Raw genomic sequence first — 22,852 nt, 5'->3', positions numbered from 1 at the left:
GTTGAAAGTCTCGATAAATGCACAGCGTTTCGGAGGGTACACCGGCTTCCGCGAGTGTGACGCTTATTTTGAGTGAAAAAAATAATAGAATATAATTTTATTTTTATATTTCAATATCACAACAATCTTCCAATTTAGAACTACAAGTTAAAAAAGAACTAACATAGATAAAATACACTTCAGCTAAATACTTCTAATTTATTTTCCCAAACCACGCGGAGCCGCACTACAAGGACTAAAGAGCCGCATGGGGCTCCCGAGCCGCAGGTTGCCAACCTCTGGGCAATATAATGATGTGCTACGTATACATACGTGGGGCGACTGTGGCTCAGGGGGTTGAGAAGCGTATCTGTAACCGGAAGGTCGCCGGTTCGATTCCCGGGCTCTCTGCCCTGGTCGTTGTGTCCTTGGGCAAGACACTTTACCCTGCCGCCTACTGGGCCAGAGGGGCCGATGGTGCGATATGGCAGCCTCGCTTCTGTCAGTCTGCCCCAGGGCAGCTGTGGCTACAACCGTAGCTTGCCTCCACCAGTGTGTGAATGTGAGAGTGAATGAATAGTGGCATTGTAAAGCGCTTTGGGTGCCTTGAAAAGCGCTATATAAATCCAATCCATTATTATAAACACAGTAAAGCTGGAGAATGAATGCTAACTTTTTTCCACTCGATAAAAGTTAACGTGATTCCCAGTGGTTAGGAACAATTGCAGTCGCATGGCAGGATGCTGTAAATGGACCAAAACTTCAGTCAGGAGAACAACTGAGATAATCCATCCACAATACGAGGTTAGTCATTAATATACTGCAACAACATGGGAATAGAGCAGCTACGAGAGAATTCAGCATTAATGAATCAATGGTACCGAAGTGGAGGAAGCAAGAAGAATGAGTTGAGTAAAGTGTGACTTATCTGACTGTTTTGTTTTGCTTAATGCGCCTTATAATCCGGTGCGCCATATGTATGAAAACAGACCCGTTCATCGACAGTGCGCCTTATAATCCAGGGCGCCTTATCGTCCGAAAAATTCGGTAGATAGGCACACATAGGAAACTCAAATTAATTGTCAGATGATTACATGCTCCATGGCAAAGGTCCAGTTGATGCACTTGGATTAGCAGAGGTGAGGCCCAGCAGATGCTGATTGGCTCCAGCTGCCTGCATCTGCATACCTGTTAGTCAGAGTAGCCACGCCCCTAACTCTACCATTCACATGGACGAGTTCTAAAAGAACATTCGGTTGCTATGAAGAGTAAAACTACGCTTATAAACCAAAACTATTTTGTATCAGGCTGTAAACATGTTTGTTTTTCCTGTTAATTTGGACATTTTAACATGTGATTTGGGATTGATTCTCTGTTGGAGCCAGCCTCAAGTGGCCATTAGAGTTTTTGGCACTTTACTGTTTACTGACTGCTTTCCGCTTGTTTAACCATTAATGGCAACTACTAAAATTGAGAACTGTGCTGTGTTACCCACACTGTGATTTTGGCATAGCTCTTTTAACCAGTCCAACTCATGCTCCACCTTTCCATCCCAGGATCCCTCAGTAAGATCCTGAGAGAATTCAACTTCTCAGCTTTAGGCAGCATCGAGTCAAGAATCTTCTTGAACTATTTTACCTCCACGTCTGTATCTCATAGATCAGAAGTTTTTTTTTCCTTTGTTGTTTGCTACTAGTCTTAAGTCTGGGAAGTTTGACTGGATGTTTCTCACAGATTTGAGTGGTTGATTGGAAAAAGTTTGCACCCAACAAACATCTGACAAGTTTGTTGGGTGTTATTTTGCGTCTTAATTTTTCCCGTGCTTTCAATTAACACAAGGAAAGTTTTAATCCTTTCAGTTTACATGGAGTTTGCTCTTCCTTCAAGCATAATGGTTTTTATTGTGCTGCTGATGAACAGTGAAAGAAAACCAAGTAAAGGAAAAAGGGAGATGAAATAGCTACAAAATATAAGACAATGACGCAAGAGCCTGACTCAGCACTTTGTCAGCTCTGTGTGCAGGGTGACGTAAGAGATTTTCTGCTCTCGTTTATCTCGGATCGGCAGAAATTTATTGAAAGTCACATCATTTTCTACAGAATAGGCTGATGGAAATCATGCAGATTCATAGGATTGAGGTGACTATCTTTTAATGACGCAGTATAGCCTCATTACACAACAATAAATTCAGTGCTGATCGGTTTATTTAACTCTTTTCTTTCTTATTTTATCAGTTTCTCTTTTGTTATCTGTGGCTGCACTACAGAAAATTAAAAAGCGATGAAGGGCGTGATGAAAGGCCATGGAGATAAACTGGAATGTACTGAGTGCTGATTGGCTGATTCTGGCTGCCTTCACTCACACACACACACGTAGGCCTGAGCTGAAATAGAGCAGCACTAATGGAGAGTGTGAACGTGTGTGCCACAGATGTCACCATGGATAAACGCCTGTCCTGAGATCAGGCTTATTATTGTGACAGGATTTAGGGAGCGGGAGAAGAGACCGGGAGGCAGGCTGGTTAGTCACACACACAAACACACACACACACACACACACACACACACACACACACACACAAAACCTAAAATGAAGTGGGTCTCTGATGTGAAGGGCCCTGAAGTGCTTTCTAACCTCTTTCGCTGCTCTTTACCACTAAATAAAAGAAAATTAGTGCAAACAGTCAGAAACTGTCTTGAATAAACACAGAAACAAGATGCGGAGCAGAAACAATCTGCAGTCTGTTTTGTCTTCTTTAAATCAGCGCGCAAAGTCAGGCAAGCATGAGAATGAAAATAGTCTGTGTGTTTTTAGTCCCATAATATGTCTGCTACTGCTTGTTGCTTGACTTTTTAAATGCAATACATGAACACATATTGGGCACCACAGCATTGATGAGCTCTTCCTTGGTGCACGCACCTGTGATTATACACACCAGTATACTGATTCCAGTAACAGTATGAAAATTGCCATTGTGAGGTCACCCACTAGTTTTTGAAGTCTCGTTTTGAAGCCATCACTGTCCTGGTGTTATGAAACTGAATGTGACAAGCAGTCAGACTGGTCAGTCAGAAGTGGTTAGCCAATGAACATATCTGGGATAATCCTCCTTTCTGATACTTACATTGAGAAAAAATTAAAATAAATTCAGTGTTTCAGTATGAAATTACTGACTGTGACCATAAACCCAGCAGGAAAGTCTTTGCTGAGGTCAGTCTGTAGACTTCCATAGGACTATACGTTTTCTTGCCCTCTGATAGCCATTACAAAAAATGCACACTTAAGGCAGTTTCTTATTATGTTTTCTTTTTCAGTCCCGACAGATACGCCCAGGGTGCGATTGGCTGGTGGAAACAGGGGGGAATGTCCTTAGTTTTTAGCTCTTCATCTCTAAACAGTCTACAGCACAAACAACAATTAAATCAGGAAGCATGTTTCACTTTGAGTGTCCCCGCAGTCCTGTAAGTTTAGAAAGGAAATTGTTGGGGGGGCGATCCAGATTTCATTCCTTTTCATTTGTTTTTCACGCTGTTGCATTCTGAGATGATTTCATATTAAATCTGGAATTGAAATGGCATGGCTGGCACTAAGTAGAAGAGGAATTTAATTCTGGCATGTCAAATGATTTGTATTATTGTGTGGGACTGGGAATATTATACACATTAATATCTTAAACATAAATTGCGGTATTATAAATGCTGTGGTAAAGCTCTAAACTCACAAGATCATAAAGGTTACATTGAAAGAAATAATAAATATTTTTAAAGGCTGCAGAGCAGGTATTGTAGGGTAAACTATGGTTCCTGAATTATTTTAATTAAAAACAATAGACTAACTGATGTAGTTACTCTATTGGTACTTTATATTTCTAAAGATTCTACATATATAAGGTGGGTGTAGCCACTGTAACCTCATTTTGAAGCCTCTGTGTTTTGACTGCTATCATATTAGTTTTTTGAGCCAGATATTAACATATTTGGATGAGACAATGGATTGGTAATTTATCAGCTAACAACAGCCGTCGTTCTTAGCTGACTAATCTGAATAGATACACAGACACACATCTGCTAATTAGTGTTTGGTAACAATGCTGCAACTTCACCCATGAGAACTAAAGCACAAACTTCTTGGATGGTCGGTACCAGTGGATTTGAAACTAGGAGACAGGTCCCATTTGTGGCTTGGATCTACTGCAAGTGGGGCAAAGATGAAGAGAGGAAAAATGTGAAGTCAATCTGAGTTGAATGGATATATTTTTGGCATTAAAAAACAGGAATTTGTTGACGAACTTGGTGGCAACTTGGCTCTATTTTTATTGGTAAGGATTGATGGAAATTGTAGGGTGTGGGGCTTTGTTTCAGGTTCTGAAGTGCAGCATGCAGAAGCAGGAAAGCAAACCAGTGAGCATAATTTCAACAATACTTTGAAGTGTGCGCAGTTACTGTATCTGGGTGTCATTTGAACTAAAACATGAACCTTGTGAGCATTAAAAATCAGCCCTGCCTGGGAAATGTGTGGAAAAAAGCAGCTTAAATAGCAGTGTGCAATTGATTTGTCACTGCAGAATACATTTTTTAAAATGAGCAGAATTGCTGCACCGATTTTGTGAAAACTCAAGTCAGTCCTTTTGCAGAGCTCAGGCCAAACAACAAATATTGTGCAGTGAAATTATAAAAGCTGTAGTGCAATTTTATAATAAATAACGGATTTTTTTTCTATCTCATCTGAGTTTAAATATATCCTGCAAACTTATTGGTACACATTATTATCTGCTCTTGTTCAAATCTTTCAAGAAACAAATGGGCTGGTGCATGTGTGGTTGTGTGTGCGTGTGGTTGTGTGCGCGCGTGTGTGTGTGTGCGTGTGTGTTTGCAACAGCTGTTACTAAGAAAGGTGTTTACATTTCAGAGCTTTGTTTTTTCTTTATCTTTCTTTTTCTATAACACGCAAACAAACACACGCACGCACACACACACACACACACACACACACACACACACACACACACACACACACACACAGTGAGCTTTTACTCTCATTAGTATTCTGTCTGAATTTATTGTCTTTCCCACTGACATTTACATTTAAATTGTTTATCTTTCAGTGTCTTGGTGTGTGTGTGTGTCTGTCTGTGTGTGTGTATGGCATGCGTGTGCGATACACACACACACGCGCATGTATCTGTGTGTGCTTGTGTGTAGCCAGTAATGAACATGCCTTTGCTGGTCCCTGAAGGCAGCCATTACTAACACTCTCTCTCTCTCTCACACACACACACACACACACACACACACACACACACACACACACACACACACACACACACACACACACACACACACAGGATAATGTGGGAGGAGGAGGAAAGGGGATGCTGAATGTGTACCAGTATTAAGGTGCAGGATCTTAAATTTCCATTTGAAATCACAGGGATTTGCAGGTTGTTGAAGGTTGATGCTTTTTGGATTAAAGCTTCATTTGTGATGATTTTTATGACTTTCAACTCCCTTGGTTTTGTGCCAAAAATCATTCCGTTACCAGCGTTTATTCTAGAGTTTAAATCCAGTTTTCCGGTGTCTGGAAACTGGGGCATCTCAGATGAAAAATCTCTCAGCATCTGTCCAATTAAGACAGAAGAAGGCACCCAGTATCAGCACACTGGATTACACTGTGGATTAGCCAACAGACAACGTTTGGGTTCCTGCAGGGCAAAATGCTGTATATTTAGGGTTTTTCCTTCACAATGGGAATTTACACATCTTCCAAAAAGGTTTTAGTGAGAGCCCAAAGGAAATTATTTTTTAAGCAGTTTTGATAATCGGGCTTTTATTAAGTCAGGCATCCATCATCCATCATCATCATCTATTTTTCCAATAATGACAAAAAATATACAGATATTAGTGAAGATAATATAATACAGTCTTGCTGCCTTCACTGTAGTGTAATATAATTTTGTAGACACACCCAAAGAGCCATTCTGAGCCATCCTGATATCCATCTATCCATTTTCTGCTCCTCATCTGGGTTAGGGGTGGTGGAGGTTGAAGTCAACGCAGACATGCCCAGCCCTCCCTCTCCCCAGATACCACCTTCAGGTCTTCTGTGAGGAAAATGAGGTGGTGCCAGGTCAGCTGAGTGTCCTGGGCTCTCCTTCCAGTTGTTCATGTCTGAAACACCTCACCAAGGCGGCATCATATTCAGAAGCCTGAACCACCTCTAATAATTACCGTAGCAGTTCTACTCTGAGCCCTTCCCAACTGACTGTGCGCCTCACCCTTTCTGAGCCGAGGCACCCTTCAGAGAAAGCTCATTTTCACCACTCGCATCTGCAGGCTGATGCTTGCAGTCATTACCCACAGCTTGTGGCTATAGCAGAGGATAGAAATGTGGATATATGCAAGAAAATCTATAAGATTGCTTGACTATATATATATTATAGTCAACCATTCAAATTTAGAAAATTCTTTTTTTTGTCAATATTCTAAGGTTGGTAATTAAATCGGATCAATTTGGATTTGATTTGTGAAATACATAGAAAATATCCAAAAAAATAGTTTATTCGCTTTATTCTTTATTATACATTCACTTTACATCATATTTAAACATTTGAACAAATAATTATGTCACTGTACACACAGCAGCTTTTTCAGCTTGTATCAATTGCAAATTTTGTGCACAGTTGGACATTAGGAACAACAGGGATATTGTGCAATGGGATACTAATCGAACAGTAGGATAGTAAAGGGAGTAAAGGCAAGGAGGTGCAGTCATTTCCAAACTCCCAGTCAGGGTAGGAGATGGCTGCAGCTCCAAACCTTCCTCCAGAAGAATAAGACAAAACATATATAAGAGAATAGAATCCAGAGGAAGATGAGAAAGTGTCTGAAGATTTTTGTTGGGCTGACACAGGATGAAAAGCTGCTCATGTAATCAGACAAACAAGGACGACTCATTCGCTCAGATTGTGATAAAGTGTGTCTTTTTGTGTTTGTACAAAATGAAAAGAAAAAAAAAATCTGAGAACACCAAGTGCAAAATGTAAAAACTGATAATCAAAAATCATTTTCTGATGTGTGTGCGCACGCATTGCTGATTGGTTGGCAGTCCATCTGGCTGCTTTTGTCTATAGGCATGCTGCCCCTCATGTCAATTATGTGATCACGCGTGAAGACTGTGTGTGTGTGTGTGTGTGTGTGTGTGTGTGTGTGTGTGTGTGTGCATGTATGTTTGCGTGTTTTTGTGAAAACGGGGGAGGGTGTAAGAAGGGGGGATCCAGATGTTACGTTTATTCTCATTCTCCTCCATCATCACATTTAATTTAATCCATTTCCCTCCCCCACAGCATTGTACAGCAAGCCATCTGTACACACACACACACACACACATGCAGCCTCCAGCATGCTAATGCTAATGTGTGTTAGCCCAGCCAGGTGGCTGGGTGGCCTCAAATGGGTCCTTGTGCACCTCTGGCTCTGTGCTGATTGGAGTGAATGCAGCTGCTATGAAATTATGTAGATCTGTTCGCCACTGTCTAAGTGGGTCACTCAGTGTGTGTGTGTGTGTGTGTGTGTGTGTGTGTGTGTGTGTGTGTGTACTACATCTTGTGTATTTTGGTGGTGCAGTCTTGTTAAAAGCATGTTTTTTATTGAAATTGTGCTGTACGTTTGGAAAGAAATTCCCCGATGATAGCTGGCTACAATAAAAACTGTTTAACAGCTATTTTAAAATGATACTGGCATGAATATTAATTACATTTACAGATAAAGTCTGATTTGGCATACGCAGAGTGGTCTTTGCTCCTATACTGGATTCGGGAAGACATTAACATGTTGGGAAACATGTACCAGTGGTGCAAATCTAATGAATAAATCCTCTCAGTGTCTGTAAACAATGACCACACTGCAGATAACAACATAACTGAAGCAGAGAATAGAGCCGGTCTTCAGCCGTTTGGTTCTTATCTTTTAATTCTCATACCTTCTCTTTCTTTGTCACTTGCTCCTGCAGAAAAACATGATGTGAATGGAAACAGGACTGTTCCACCTTTTCCAGAGGGAACAGAGATGGCCATGTTTGGTAAGTGTCTCCAAACACATACAAGGAAATTGATGCAGTTTAGCTTAAATGCTGATATGACCTAAAACCTGCATTGCAGCTTATTGTAATTGTAATTTCAGTGATTTCAATTTCAGTCTTTACTGCCTTGTTAACTTCAGTATTTCTTGTACATGCACAAGCCACAAAAAGGGGAAAATATAGTCATGTACACATACAAACAGAAAGTGGAGGGCTTCCTATTGATGGTCACGTTGACTCACATGAACTTAAGCATAAATGAAGCATTAGCTACCTACTTCTTCTCTACATGTAATATTAGACTAGTCACCCAATGTAATGCTGAAAATTAATTGAAAACATGCTGAAAAATAAACTCCAGTTATGAACCAGGCTTGCTTTTAAAACTCACAGCCATAGGCTTGTATGTTACGCCCAGATTTTTGCATTTTTAATCTGAATATATTTCATCACGGGGTTAGTTGCTGCATCCTTACCATTCCTGGATATATCTGTGAAATTTAAGTTAGCTATATAACACCAGATTCAATTTTTGTAGTTATTCTTCTTGCACTGTTGTTTTTAGACCTATAGCTGCAAACACTCTGCTTCTCTTCTCTTATAATTTGTGTAATTCACCTTCCAGAATAAGACAAAACATATATAAGGTTAGCCTACAAAATTAGCATTGCAAATAAAAATAAAACACATGCATACATATATAAATTATACTGTTTCATGTTGCTAGTACCAGATTTGCTTCATTGCACAGATTCAACAAGGAGCTGGAAGTTTTCCTCATTTGATCCATATTGACACGAACACGTTACACAATTTCTGTAGATTTGTTGGCCACAAATCCATGATGATGGTTCCACCAGATCCTACTGGATTATTGTACTTACCGTTCCCTTCGATCAGCTCAAAGCAATCTGACTATTCTCCTCTGATCTCTGGCATCAAGAAGATATTTTTATCTAGAGAACTGGACGGATATTTTCTAGGTATTCTCCTATTTTCAGCTCATTCTCTGTAAACCCTGGAGATGGTTGTGGGGTAAAATCCTAGTTGCAATTTTTGAAATACTAAGGCACATACAATCATGCCGTATTCAAAGTTACTTGAATGTGTCTTTCTTTCCACATTCAGAAAAAGCTGTTTTTCACCCCTCACTTTTGTCCATTTCTACACAGTGGATGTCTCTTCCATAGTGAGACGTCGTATCATGCTAATCTGAAAACTGGAGTTATGCAAGTAAAATAAAGTTTGTAGTTTTTAGCTGTGGATATAAGACTCTGTAAATATGGGTTTACTATAAAAGTCTGAGAACCGGGGTTATGCATGTAACCTGCAGTTTATTTCTGATTTCTGTATTTCTTTTTGTTTGTGTTCATCATCCACAGTTTGGTCTAAAGCACGCAAACAGTTCCTATCAAATCCACGTCATGAGATTTATGATTTTCTATTGACTACACTAAATGGATCTCCAACCGTATTACATGACACATGAAAAAACAATTAAAAGAAACAAATGTAGAAAGAAGAAAATAAGTAATTTACCATCCACCGTACAAACTCGACTCCCAGTCAAACGGCATCTCATTTTCTGTATTTGTCTGCCTTTATTCTTCATGTAAATGCTCACATCAAAGTCAAACATCTGAATCTTTGTGAGTTTTCTCTGCCAACAGAAGGTAATGAGGGACTCAAGTCAGTAAATACTCCCACAGATGTGATGCATGGTGTGACCTGGTCTTTACTGTCTTGTTAAATTGGATTGGTTGTTAAAGACTGCTGTTATTTGTTTTATTTGTTTTATTTATTTATTTATTTTTTCCCCTCGAAGGTATGGGCTGCTTCTGGGGTGCAGAGAGGAAGTTTTGGAGGCAAAAAGGAGTTTATTCTACCCAAGTGGGCTATTCTGGGGGTTACACATCTAACCCCACCTACAAGGAAGTTTGCACAGGTACCCTCTGCTTACCAACACACACATAATCATGTGTTTTCTACTGTGACTCAATAAATTGTGGAAAACAAGACACACATAAACAGAAGAGTGAATCATTTCCCACAGGCCCTATTATACTGGGGCATGGATAAGGCTGCTATTCATGCCTGACCACTCTGAGGAGGAGCTGTGTGTGTGTGTGTGTGTGTGTGTGTGTGTGTGTGTGTGTGATGTGTGTCCAGACCTCTCAGTCGGCCAGTAGAGAGTGAATCCATCATTAGATCTGCATCACCATCTGTCTCTTTTACTTTTTAACTTGGTTTTATTCTGTCAAACAGTCGCATCGATATGGTGCAGAAAAGTTTAGATGATTAATTGATAAGTTGGTGTTTTTCATGCTGTCTGTGTGTGCAGCGTGTTAAAGACACAAAAATGAAAGAGAGCAGTTGGCTTTTGAGTTTCTGGAAAAAAAAATGTGAGAGCAGCATTTGAATAGAAAGTACCCTTTTATTTATAGTGATTATAAACATAGCAGCAAAAAGGAGGCCCGACTGGAGATTTGATGGTGTAAGTTTAGGCAATTTTTTCGTAAATGCATTTGAAGATCCCAGAATGAAGTCAATGACGACAAATATAAAAATGACTGCAGAAGGAAATAACAGGCAACTTCTAACTACAGGGGTTCTGACTGAACTATAATTTCTAACTTTTCTTTAATGGGAAATTCAATTTATGTCTATAATAAAATGACTAGCATTTAATAGCTTTTACATTTCCTTCTGCAGCGCCTACTGGACCCTCTATCGCCTTCAAACAAGTCTTGAGACAAAATTCTCCAGGTTACTGGACACAGATTTCTTTTGCACAAATAAAATCCGAGCGAAGCTGAATTGCAGTTTATTTCATTTTATCTAAGACAGGGCATGGCTCTGTAATTACACCTCCAAAACACAAATTGGTAGCGGGGTTTCCATGCTGCTGACTTGATTCTCTTACTTCAGAAAACTAGGAGTGAAACGGAGAAGATCATTTTTGAGATGGAACAAAATGAATACTTTAATTATTGCAGTGCAGACAAGAGACGGAGTTCATGCACAGAATAGCAGAGGTATGAAAACAAGGCGATGGCAGATTACACTGGCAAATTACATTAGCATTATGTGGAATCTAGATAGAATAACATCCCATAATGGATCACATTATGTTCTACAGAGGGGTTGTGCACATCAGTAACCATTCACAGCTGCAGTCTGCATCGTGACCATGCTACATTTCTGGGGAGGCGCATGAGGGCTAATTTAATCATATGAAAAATATCAGAGACTGATCGGCAGGTCAAAGGGAAAACAGCACATTGATACCTCTGACATGCATGAGTATACAGTTTGGTAGCATGATTTATCTGTCAGCAGAGGCTAAACCCAGAGGTGTGTTTGTGTTTCTGGACTTGGAGTCCTAGTTAAAAAAAACTCTGGGATACTTTTGAGACATTTGGCTTCACGTTTCAGCTCATTTATGTCCTTCTTTAATTGTAAGCAGACTGACAGCTATTTTACATTTATTCATGTTATAGAGTGATATCTTATCTGTATGCTGAATACTTTTGATGATACACTTTCAAGCAGAGGCACATCTTGTGAGTTTTTATTAAAATTCACCTTTCATATTCAAATGCAGCGCAGTGACAGTCCTAAACTGGCATTAACTAACTGCTCTCACTGTTTCTGAAACAAAAACACCTACCGCGAACCTGGTTTGAACTGCTGGATGTGTGTTTTAATTAGCACGGTATCTTGGCAGACTATTAAAAGAGGGCACTTGGCTAAATGAAGTGCTCCTCACACCTTCACATCTTCAAGAGACACACACAACCGGAGGGGGAAAAAAAAGATTGATCTGAATATTCATTGTTGGTTAAATATTTACAGTCAGATCTGCGTAGGTTCAAAATGTGATGATTATATTAGCATATTTTTCTCTTTTTTTTAAGATAGAGCACCTGAGTTAGTATAGATGTAAAAACACTCCCACACACTTCATTATTTTTCTCACTTGCTGTCTTTGTTTCTGACTCTCTCACTCCACTGTGTGCTCGTCATTATTTGAGTTTGAAGCCATCTTCATACACGGTCAAAGGAATGTGTGTTTATTTTTACCGTTTGAAGCTGTAAAAACTGCCGTGAAGATGAGTGCTTGTGCCTGCAGCTTATTTGTCGCAGTTAATCAGGAATGGATGGATTTAATTTTTTAATTGTACATAAACCCGGAATATTATAAAGACACCGCGATAATTAAAATTATGGTATTTAAAAAGGAATTTAATCAGTTGTTAAAGTGAATCATTTAGCTCCTCCTCCAGGCTTTTCTTATATAGTACTGGGCAAAAATCTTCATCCACCCCCATTTCTTTCATTCTAGTAGTAAAAAAGGCACCAGTGTTGTGATGTGTCAGCACATAACAACTTTACAAATATCCAAACTTAAATGGTATATTTACACACTGTTACCTGCAGCCTGTTGCAAAAGTACATACTTTGTTTACATTTTGTTTAGTTGAACCAATGAAACAGACATGAAATACTATTTTATGACCAAGAAGGTGATTCCCAAAGAGCTATTCACCATGTTGTGCAGTGCGTCATTAAAAAAAAAATCGAGGAAACTGGATAAGTGGAGGACAAAAGATGATGTGGCAGGTGTTAAAAACTTATCCTCAGCAGATGAACAGTATCTGAGAGTCGAGAGAGTTGCAGCTGAAACTTTAGTTGATCCAGGTGCTGTTCACTGAAGCCTCGTCGGAAATGGCCTCAGTGGAACAGTGGCTGTCAAGAAGCTTTTCCTAAGGAAAGGAAACAGGAAGAAAAGGCTGAGGTATGCCAAGCTACACTGGACTGAAAATCAGTGCCAATAGGTCTGATGGAGTGAGGAATCCAAATTTGAAGTTTGTGGTTCAAATCGTTGTCAGTTTGTGTGGAGGAGGTCAGGAGAGAGGTACAACAGAGTGTCTGCAGCCATCTGTAAAACATGGTGGAGGGTCTGTCATGGTTTGAGGCTGTACTTCAGCCAGTGGTGTTGGGGATCTTGGCAAAGTTGATGAAATTATGAATGCTGAAAAACACTGTCAGATTTTGATCCGCCATGCAATTCCATCTGGAAAGGATCTGACCGGCATGGCTCAGGGTCCCAAACACAGTGCCAGTGCAAACAACATGATTGAAGAAGTGTGGGATCATCTTGACAGAGAACAGAACAAAAGGTAGCCAACATCCAAAGAAGAGCTTTGAATGTCCTTCGAGAAACCTGGACAACGATTCCTGAAGATTTCTTAAAGAAATTGCAGGAAAGCTTTCTTAAGAAAGTTCAGGCTATGTTGAAGAATTAAAAGGTGATTACACAAAAAATGACTTTCAAGCTTGATAAAATTGTATAACCTGTGCTTTTGCCTTATATACTGTGTTTGCAGATGTGTCAATAAATCGCTGCAACTATTTCCTGTTCTACTATCAAAATGTAAAGAGATGACTGGTGACTCTGACTTTTACACAGGGCCGTCTTATTATGTAGATGGATCACATTCAAATTTGTGAAGTTATAATGAAATAACACTTGATTTAAAAGGCTGATTATAAGCATATTTTTAATTTACATGTTTCTTGTAGTCAGTTTGTTACAAGAATGGACCAGTAGTATATATGTATCAGGGCTCTAGACTAACTTTTTGCCATGGGCGTACCGGTACGCCTAACTTTAAAAAGTTAGGCGTAACGGCACAAAAGTTAGGCGTACACAAATTTTATAATAATTTATATAATATAATGTGTTTTTCTGGATACACTGTGCTTTTTCAGCATTCAAAGATTGATGACACCATGTCAGAGCACTGGCTATGAATTTCAGAAGGATCAGGCCTTAACTTAACAGAAAAGTTAGCAATAGTTCTTTTCCTATTACAGCTACATCCACGTCTGTCGTGCCTAGGCTGCTCACTAGGGCTGGGTATCATCACTGATTTCTATAATCCATCCATTTCTTCAGTATTGAATAACAGAAAAAATAGGCTTTCTTGTCCGAGGTCATTTAAGTGAAAAAAGAAAAGAAAATGACAGCAGCCACAGCGCTGTGAACAACGGTAGACTGTTGGGTAATAAGCGAATGAATAATACAGAAAACAGAGATTGGAGACGGAAGCTGTTCTTGAAGTATAGAGAGAGAGAGCTAGCTGTGCATGAATGTGATTTTAATAGTCGTGGAAGCAAAACAGCAAAATTCATGACGCATTGATCAAATGTGAAGCGCAGTTTGCTGCTTCTTTTGCTGCTGGCTCGGTGAATTTTGGTTGGAGAGAGACAAAACCTGCAGCTCAGAATCAGCGCAAAAAGACGTAATCACAGCGCAGACCGGACGCATCAGAATCGCTAAGCTCCGACAGCGTGTCCGTCTACGGGCCGTCGGGTGAGAAAGCCGAGAAAGACAAAGCTGATTCTGATGCGTCGGTCCGCTCTGTGTTTACGTCTTTGTGTGGAATCCGTGTACCTGCTCTCATTTGCTGTTTGGTTGTTGTTGAAATGGTTTTGTGAGCTTTAATCTGAGAATCTGGCGTTTCTGGCAAAACACAGTTATATTTAAAAGTCGATTCAGGATTTAATGAATTGATATCGCTTTATTCAAGCTACTCACCTCCCACTTCCACCTGCACTTTCAACTGGACCACGGCCAATCAGAGAGGTCCCGCCCCTGACTATCTCTGATTGGTTTAGTCCACGATAGGGGCAAAATGTGTGTCTGTTGTTGACCACAGGGAAGGTTGCAGATTTTTTTTTTTTTTGCTACCCGAACAGTTGGTCGCACAGGTGCAACCAAAAAATTTTTTTTAGTCGCACCACTGAAAAATTTGGTCGCATTTGCGACCAAATTGGTCGCACTCTAGAGCCCTGTGTATATATATATCGTAATGTAATATTAGACAGCACAGAGGCACTAATCATGGCAGCACAGGAACAAGCTCTGAGCACAAGATCCATAAAGGCTGGGGTCTATCACACCAGACACCATGCACCCCAGGTGAAGACTGTGTAAAGATGTCCCTGAGACAATCCAGCACATAACAGCAGGGTGCAAGATGCTAGCAGGCAAGGCATACATGGAACGCCATAACCAAGTGTCCGGCATAGTATACAGAAACATCTGTGCTGAATATGGCCTGTAAGTCCCGAGGTCAAAATGGGAGATGCCCCCAAGGGTGGTGGAGCTAAGATCCTGTGGGACTTCCAGATACAGACGGACAAAATGGTGGTGGCTAACCAACAGGACATAGTGGTGGTAGACAAAAAGAAGAAGACGGCCGTAGTGATCGATGTAGCGGTCCCGAATAAGAGCAACATCATTATATATGTGTAAGGGATGGATATAGCCATCCACTGCAACATCATCATTGGTTTCTGGACTTTTCTGGCTTTTAAAGCCTTTAAAGAAGTTGCTGCTAGGGAGCAGTAGGCAAAAAAACGTGAATCATCTTGTGAGAGTGTTTCTGCATTCTGTGCAGAAATTTCGATGAGAAGGGTTTAACCATTGAACTCTGACGGCTGACATCATACAAGCTCAGCATTCATCACCTGAATAAAGCAGCTACTGAGGAATATCAACCCCTTGCAAATGAGAGAGCAGCCAAAATAGTGTCTTCTTTATCTTGGGGGTTATCAGTAGGGATGGGTATCGTTTAGGTTTTATCCGATACCGGTGCCAAATCGGTACTTTTGAAAGGGTGCCGGTGCTCAAACGGTGCTCAAACCGGTGCTTAAAGAATGGAGAACACAAAATTGGTCCAAAAACCTCTCATGTTTAGCTGTTTTTTTGTAAAAAGATAACAATGTTAGCCTTTTCTGCAGCTATGGGGCATATATGGTATCACTCTTGGCTGGAAGCAGTGCTTAAACAATGGAAAAAACACAAACTTTGTCCTAAACCTCTCATGTTTAACTGTTTTCCACTTTTTCTTTGGTCATTTTAGCCTTTTTGGCCAGGGTGAAGGGAGTATCTGCCATCAAACAAGAGGACAGCCGCATGTAACTACTACGGTGTTTGGTAGTTCACCTTGCATGCATTAATGTAATAACGTGGTTAGCCTACTCAACGTAAATTACACACGAACAGCATTAAGCTACTCATGCAGAGAAGAACGGCTGCTGCTGCATCATCATCCATCATCATTTCTGCTACACTGGCAGGGCTAGGGGCCAGGACTCTCCTCTTCGGGTTTTTGGGGGATGTTGCTAACTCCGGGTCCGATAACAGGCACCACACCCGCAGTAGATGTGCTCGGTGTGAGGTCTCACAGCAAGCTATCAAATACGGTGCATTTCTCAGCTTTTAAAAAAAAACAAAAAAAACCCACTATGCGTCGCCAGGTGTTTCATCGGATTTGAGGTGTTACCTCCTTTGACAGTATCACAGTATCAGCTTAAAGCACTTGTTGCTGCTGAGTTTGCATATTTTGCTGTGAAGTACAGTCAGACTTTTGACCGCTTCGCCTTGGGCATTTTTAATCTGTAGCTCTGCTCTAAAAGAACGTACGTACCTGGACCCGCCTACTATCCTCGGAAACGTAAAATGATTGGCTAGAATCTAAAGTGTATCACAGCTCAGGAAAAAAAGCACCGAAATAAAGCACCGAAATGTGCGCTGCTTTTCGGTCTGGTTACTACCGTTTATGTCAGAACCGGTGCCATCATGGCACCGGATACCGGTACCCATCCCTAGTTATCAGTGCTGCCACTGCTGTAATTATACAAAGTAAACATGATATATCATTTCTTTTAATTGTTTTTTGTTTTTCTTATGTTGTCACACACTGAATAACACAGCTGACACTCGGGGGAAGTGCTCGTCAAGTCTAGCTGTGCAGTCCCAGTGGGCTTATAACACCATAGTTCCAATTTGGTAAAATACCCACACAAACAGATTTATTCTTTCAGTCACCTTTTATGTTTAGTTGGTCTCTGTCTCTCTCTTATTCTGTGCTTAAGTGAACAACAAAAAAAAAGAGACACATATATGTGTTGTCTCAGCGGTACTGTTAAGTAATGTCCAAAAATTGCTGGAGGTCCACTGTCTTTGTGTCTTTAAATGGCAGCTGCTGTGTTCATTTCTCTTTTTATTATTCCTGGATTCTGCTGGAGTAGTTTTGTATAATTTACACTTCAAAGTAGTCCTTATTTATTTTTCATTGAGGAGTTCATCCTGTGTGAAACAATCATCTTTACCTCCCCCTTGACTGTCTACCTCCCACAAACAGAAGGTTTATGTCAGGATCCTGGGTCATTCGACCCAGCGCTCTTAGTTTTCCTGTGTTCCTGTTTCATGTCAAGTTCATTTGTTATTCTTGGAGTTAATTTATCGGTCCTAAGTTGCTTAGTTTATTGAGCTTCCCCTGCTTGTGTTACATTACATGTTTTCCCAGCCCGTCATGTCTGTGCTCTCCCTCGTGCTTCTCTGTGCTTTTCTGTCCACCTCTGGTCTGTGTCTCTGTGTATTTCCTGTTTACTTTGAAGGTCCATGTCTTATGTGAATGTGTCCTGCTTTGCTTCCTTGTTTCGCCAGCTGTGCCCTCCTGTGTCTCATTCCCCTCGTTACTTCCCAGTGTATTTAAACCCTGTGTTTCTCTGACTCAGTATTGCGTCGTCCCTCATGCTGTGTGGATCTCCCTGTGTGTTAATTTGTTATTTCCCAGTTTAGTTTAGTTTGCGTTGTATACTCGTTTTCCGTGCCAGCAATTAAAGCTGTGGTTTTGAGTTCATCCCTTGTGTCTGAGTCCTGCATTTTGGGTCCAACTCCTGCCTGCCACACAGTGCTTCATGACAGAACGACGCGACCAGACATGGACTCAGCAGGCTCCGCCCGGGAAATTGATTTGGCCTGCATCCAAGGTCTGGTAGAGCAGATTTCCCACACTGATGATGTCCGTGCCGTGACAGTAGGAATCAAAGCCATTGAAGCCATCCTCGAGAGGAACGCCCACTTTGGTCAACTCGGAGGATTTATGGACTCAATAAACATGGTGCGCGAGGCCCGGGAGGTACTGCAAGCCCGAGAGTTAGCCATTCTCGCCCGCTCCCGGTATTCAGCGCCGAAGCCACCACCGCTGCAGCAGCAGATGGAGCTCTCTGCAATGCAGCAGTGGCCATTAAAGCGCAAGGGGGTTTCCACGCCACTGTCGCGGAATTCTTCACCATCCACGTCCAGCTCTGACCACCGCTCACCTGCCTCTTTTCTCACAGCAATATGGTCAGAGGAGGAGTCAGATTCTACCTCTCTGCCATTACCGGCAACCACCACTATCTCCACTCCCATTTCCAGGGGGAAGCAGCAGCAGCGCAGGCAGCGAAAATTGCCACGGACGGAACCCAGGACTTCACCAGAGCAAACGCCTTAGGTGAGTGTAAGTGATACTGAACAGTTTACTGGGTCTGAAGGCCCAAGGTCTGATTATGTTATGGCTGAGAAGAAAAAGACTGTTTCCTTTGAAACCAAAATTTCCCATTTGGGTGATCTAAAAGACTGTTCTCCTCATGCTCCTCCCGCCATAACAATGCAAAGAACTGTGGTAAGCTCACTTAGCAGCTCCGTCTCCTGTGTCCCCGCTAGCTCCGTCTCCTGTGTCCCCGCTAGCACAGTCGTTATCTCCACCACAAGCTCCATTTTCACCTCTACCATCACTTCAGTCATCCGTTCGGTCTTCCACTCAATCGCCCTTAGCTCCATCATCCACACTACCACTTGCTTCTCTTCCACCACAACCATCACTACACTCAGCCATTCAGGCTGCTACTCAGTCAGTCATTCAACCTATAGCCCTGCCATTAATGCACTCTGTAGCTGAGCCATTAACCGCCCGGCCCGCAGCCAATTCAGCCACTCCTCCACCCGTTACACCTCCACATCGTCACTGCTGCCCGCAGCACAGCCCTTATCCCCGCTACCCATAACTCCGTCTTCAGTGTCCCCTCTCCCTGTAGCTCAGCCATTGGTTCTGTCATCAGCAGCTATGTTTGCACCAGAACCATTAGCTCAGTCTCCTGTGCAGTCACCTCTAGTTCAGTTTCCTGTGCAGTCATCTACTCCACCACCTACTCCACTCTCACCACAATCGTTACTACAGCCATCAGTTCAGTCCCCTGTGCCAGTTCAGACTTCAGTTCAGTCCCTTGTAGTACTTCAGTTCCCTGGTCAGCTACACACTCACCCACCTAGTCAGCCTAATGTTCAGTCAGGGGTCCCGACACCCTCTGGCCCTGCATCTGCTCCTGCTGGAGGCTCGAGTGAGTAGATCAAGCACTCTGCGGCTCCCGCGCCGCCATCTACCTTGTCCGCTGGGGGTTCTGGTGAGCCCGGCCAGCCCTTCCTCATGTCTGCTGGAGGGTCCGAATGGCCCGTTCAGCCGTCACCTGCAGTGTCACCATCCGCAGCTGTTTCGGCGTCGCCTGGTCCGGCCTCTGCTTCGGCGTCGCCTGGTCCGGCCTCTGCTTCTGGTCCTGCGGTTGTTACACCGCCGTCCAAGGTACGTCCAGCACCTCAGCATCGCGGGCACTTTCTGGGCCTCTAGACGTCATTGCCGTCATTGCCGTCGTTGCCGTCCGCACGGTCGGCCCCCTGAACTGTTTCCACGTCGCCGCCGTTGCCGTCCGCACGGTCGGCCTCCGGAACCAAACTGTTTTGGACTCCCGTGTTGCCATCCTCCGGGTTGGTCCCCTGAATTATTGATGAACTGCTCCCTGTGCGCCAGTGTTTTGTGCACATTTTGTTTTACAATCTTTGTGTTCCTGTTTTTTGTTCCGTTCCGGTGTATTGTCCTGCTCCCACAATGCCTGTTTATTGTTGAGTTTTTGTTCCTGTTTTGATTTTTCCAGATTTTTTCCCCATGTCTCCAGTCATGTCCCCCCCCCGTAACTTCACTGGAACTCGAACGATTTTTTTCCACTTGTGTCTTGTGTCTGCTCAAGACTCTGGCTTGACTTGATTGTGACCCCCTGTGTCTCATTATATAGTCCTGTCCTCCCCTTTCGTCATGTCTTTGTGCCTGTTTTGGGGCCTGTTTCTAGGCCTTAACTCCAGAGTTTTGACGCCCTAAACCAGAAGAATATATGGAGCTGGATCAGTTTTTACCAAAAAAAGAAAAAAAAAGAAAAGGGAAAAAAAGAAAAAAATCCAGAGTATCCTGAGTCAGATTAAATCCAAAAGTGAAATCTTTCAAAGCTGGGCCAGGCCCCCGCCTCCGATACAATTTTAATGCAAATCCATTCATAACCTTTGGAGTAATTCAAAAAACAAACTGAAGTAATCACATAACCTTCTTACTTGTCAGTAAACATTATAATGAATGCAAATGTTGCCTAATGTCTGCTTGATCTGTAAAAGCATGCAACTGCTTATTACATGTATGGAATTTATAAAATGATGTTATGTAATTGTTCCACTGCCATCAAACACCAGTTACCAGTAAAGGCTGTTTATACAGGTGCAAAGGAGTCTTAAGAAATTCATTCATTTAGTTTAACAAAAATAAGAGAAAAATAATATTTCAGGTCATTGCAGGTTGATTCTGAATTAATGATAGATTATCAGATTATTTTGCAGCTGAATGTCTATTAAGCTAACAGCTGCAGCATTATTTTTTGTGGTTCCAACCACTGCTGTATTTCTCGTGCTGTCCAAGATGAATTAATTCCTGTGAGACTGGCCTGGTGAAGCATTAATTTAATATCGACTGCTGCTTTGTCTCTGTTCGCCAATATCTTTCCGTAGGAATCCATAACTCCTGATATTAAAAAAGTAATAAGACAGAGAGAGACATAGGAGTGGAGGCAGAATAAGAGACGGGGGAAGATGAGGTGTCACGTAATGGGTCACGCTCATTACCGGCACCAGCTGCTGTTTGACTGTCTGTAACAGCGATTGTTTGTAGTGGTTGAATGTTGAAATCGGCTTTGAACCAGTATTTAAGAAAAAAAAAATCAGTTTTTTTAGGTGTAAAATATGATCATTTTGGAGGCATTCAGAAAATATACAAATATCTACCTTAGAACTCCTTAGCTTTGGATATTAAAATATATTATGTGAATACTGTAAGTTATAAGTCTTGTGTGCTTTTTCTTGTTTTCTAAAAGCTTCCCTTTAGTCATGACTGTTTTGTTCACATCTACTAGAGGGATCAATAACTCTTGATTTTAAAAGCTCCAGAACCAGTGAAAAGGTGAACCTTGAGTTGAGATTCTTCTGTCAATGACAGTGAAGTCTAGATTAAAATATTAAGCTCAAATTGAGAGACAGTATGGATGAGGTACCTAAAATACAGCTAAGCACTTACAGCTGCTGACGAAGACCATGTGATGCAAGCAAAGGATCCAAAGGAAAACAGTAAGAAGACCTTCAAGGCTGGTTTGTTAATGGCAAGTGAAGAGTGATAAGCTGTCAGGCTGAAGTTAACAAAATAATCTTAACTCAAGGTCCTTTTACTGGTCTATTTCGCTTGGTCCTCATCATGACTTAAGTACTTATTTAGCTAGTACTTCTGGATTATGGGTAATAGCTTGCTTGCAAACCAGCAGTTAAAATAAAATTGGATCAACTGCAGTCCACTTGTTATTCTGAAGCTTTTCACTGTATTTTCATCAGTAGCTGGATTTGTTCAGTAATGCACAACAAATCGATGTAGACCAGTGACTCCCAAGTCCCTCATTAGAAAGGGCTTTCTAGTGGAAAGTCAATATGGTGAAAATATTTAATGTGTTACATAAAAGCTAAAAACAATTTTGCGGGTGATCTTGTCCATAGCATCACGTTGCTTCAGTTCCAAACTGGGGCCATCTTAACCTCCATTCACATTGAGCAATGCAATGAAACAACCCAGGTCCAAACCAAAAAAAGCTCTTAATGGAGCTGTGGAAAATGTGAAAGGAAAAAAAATCTAAATGTTTTTTCATAAGCAGTGAATTAGGGGGAATGATTCATCAGCTGAACACGCTGTACCTTTCCGTATCATTCATCTGCTCACAAATGTTGTATTTTGCAGGCAGGACAGGCCACGCTGAGGTGGTCAGAGTTGTCTTCCAACCAGAGCAGATCAGCTTTGCCAGTCTCCTCAAAGTCTTCTGGGAAAGCCACAACCCAACTCAAGGTACATCATTCACCAACAAACTCATTACTTTGGCCCCAAAGGAAAACACTGAGGTTTTTTTTTTTAAAAACTGATAAACAGAATGAAAAAGTGGCTAATGCAGTGAATACTGAAAAGTGTAATTTTTAAGTCACTCAACGCCCGAGCCCCCCCCTACCTGTCAGAGCTCCTCTCTGCCTATGCTCCAGGAAAACCCACGAGATCTAGTTCAAAACTATTGTTGTCCATTCCACGGACTAACCTCAAATCTCGTGGTGATAGATCCTTCTCTGTGGCAGGTCCCAGACTTTGGAATAGTCTCCCCTTTAATATTAGATCTGCTCAAACTCTTGAGCAATTTAAATCTTTACTAAAGACACACTTTTACGCTCTGGCTTTTAACACATTATGACCCAAGCATTTTGGATTTATCTGAATTAGTTAGTATTGTTTCAATTCTTCTATTTTATTGTTTCTATTGTTATTATTGTATTACACTGTAGTTTTTAATTTTATTGTTATTGTTAAGCACTTTGTGCAGCATCGGCTGTTGGAAATGTGCTATATAAATAAATCTGACCTTGACCTTGACCTTGACCTTCTTCTTACCTTTTCCCCATTATGCTTCATTTTCTTCTGATTTTCACCAGGAAATTCTATTAACCCGCACTAACAGTAATATCAGTTTGTAATACATTCAAGATTTTATTAAACTGAGTGAG

General features: G+C 41.4%; 1 protein-coding gene across 2 annotated transcripts in view; it reads left to right on the top strand.

The window, feature by feature from the left end:
* The window catches only part of msraa (methionine sulfoxide reductase Aa), a 62,906-nt gene that overhangs the window by 12,554 nt on the left and 27,500 nt on the right, over window positions 1-22,852 (top strand). For both annotated transcript variants that reach the window (XM_085432415.1, XM_085432414.1), the window contains exons 2-4: window positions 7,987-8,055; window positions 9,881-10,000; window positions 22,047-22,151. In XM_085432415.1, the coding sequence (XP_085288541.1) occupies window positions 7,987-8,055; window positions 9,881-10,000; window positions 22,047-22,151 (294 nt within the window). The remainder of the gene's footprint in view (window positions 1-7,986; window positions 8,056-9,880; window positions 10,001-22,046; window positions 22,152-22,852) is intronic.

This window comes from Copadichromis virginalis, linkage group LG15 (assembly GCF_057382275.1).
Source record: "Copadichromis virginalis isolate Kocher_CV1m ecotype Utaka linkage group LG15, C_Virginalis_male_GT1.1, whole genome shotgun sequence".
Taxonomy (NCBI): domain Eukaryota; kingdom Metazoa; phylum Chordata; class Actinopteri; order Cichliformes; family Cichlidae; genus Copadichromis; species Copadichromis virginalis.
This window is presented reverse-complemented; position numbering and strand designations above follow the sequence as displayed.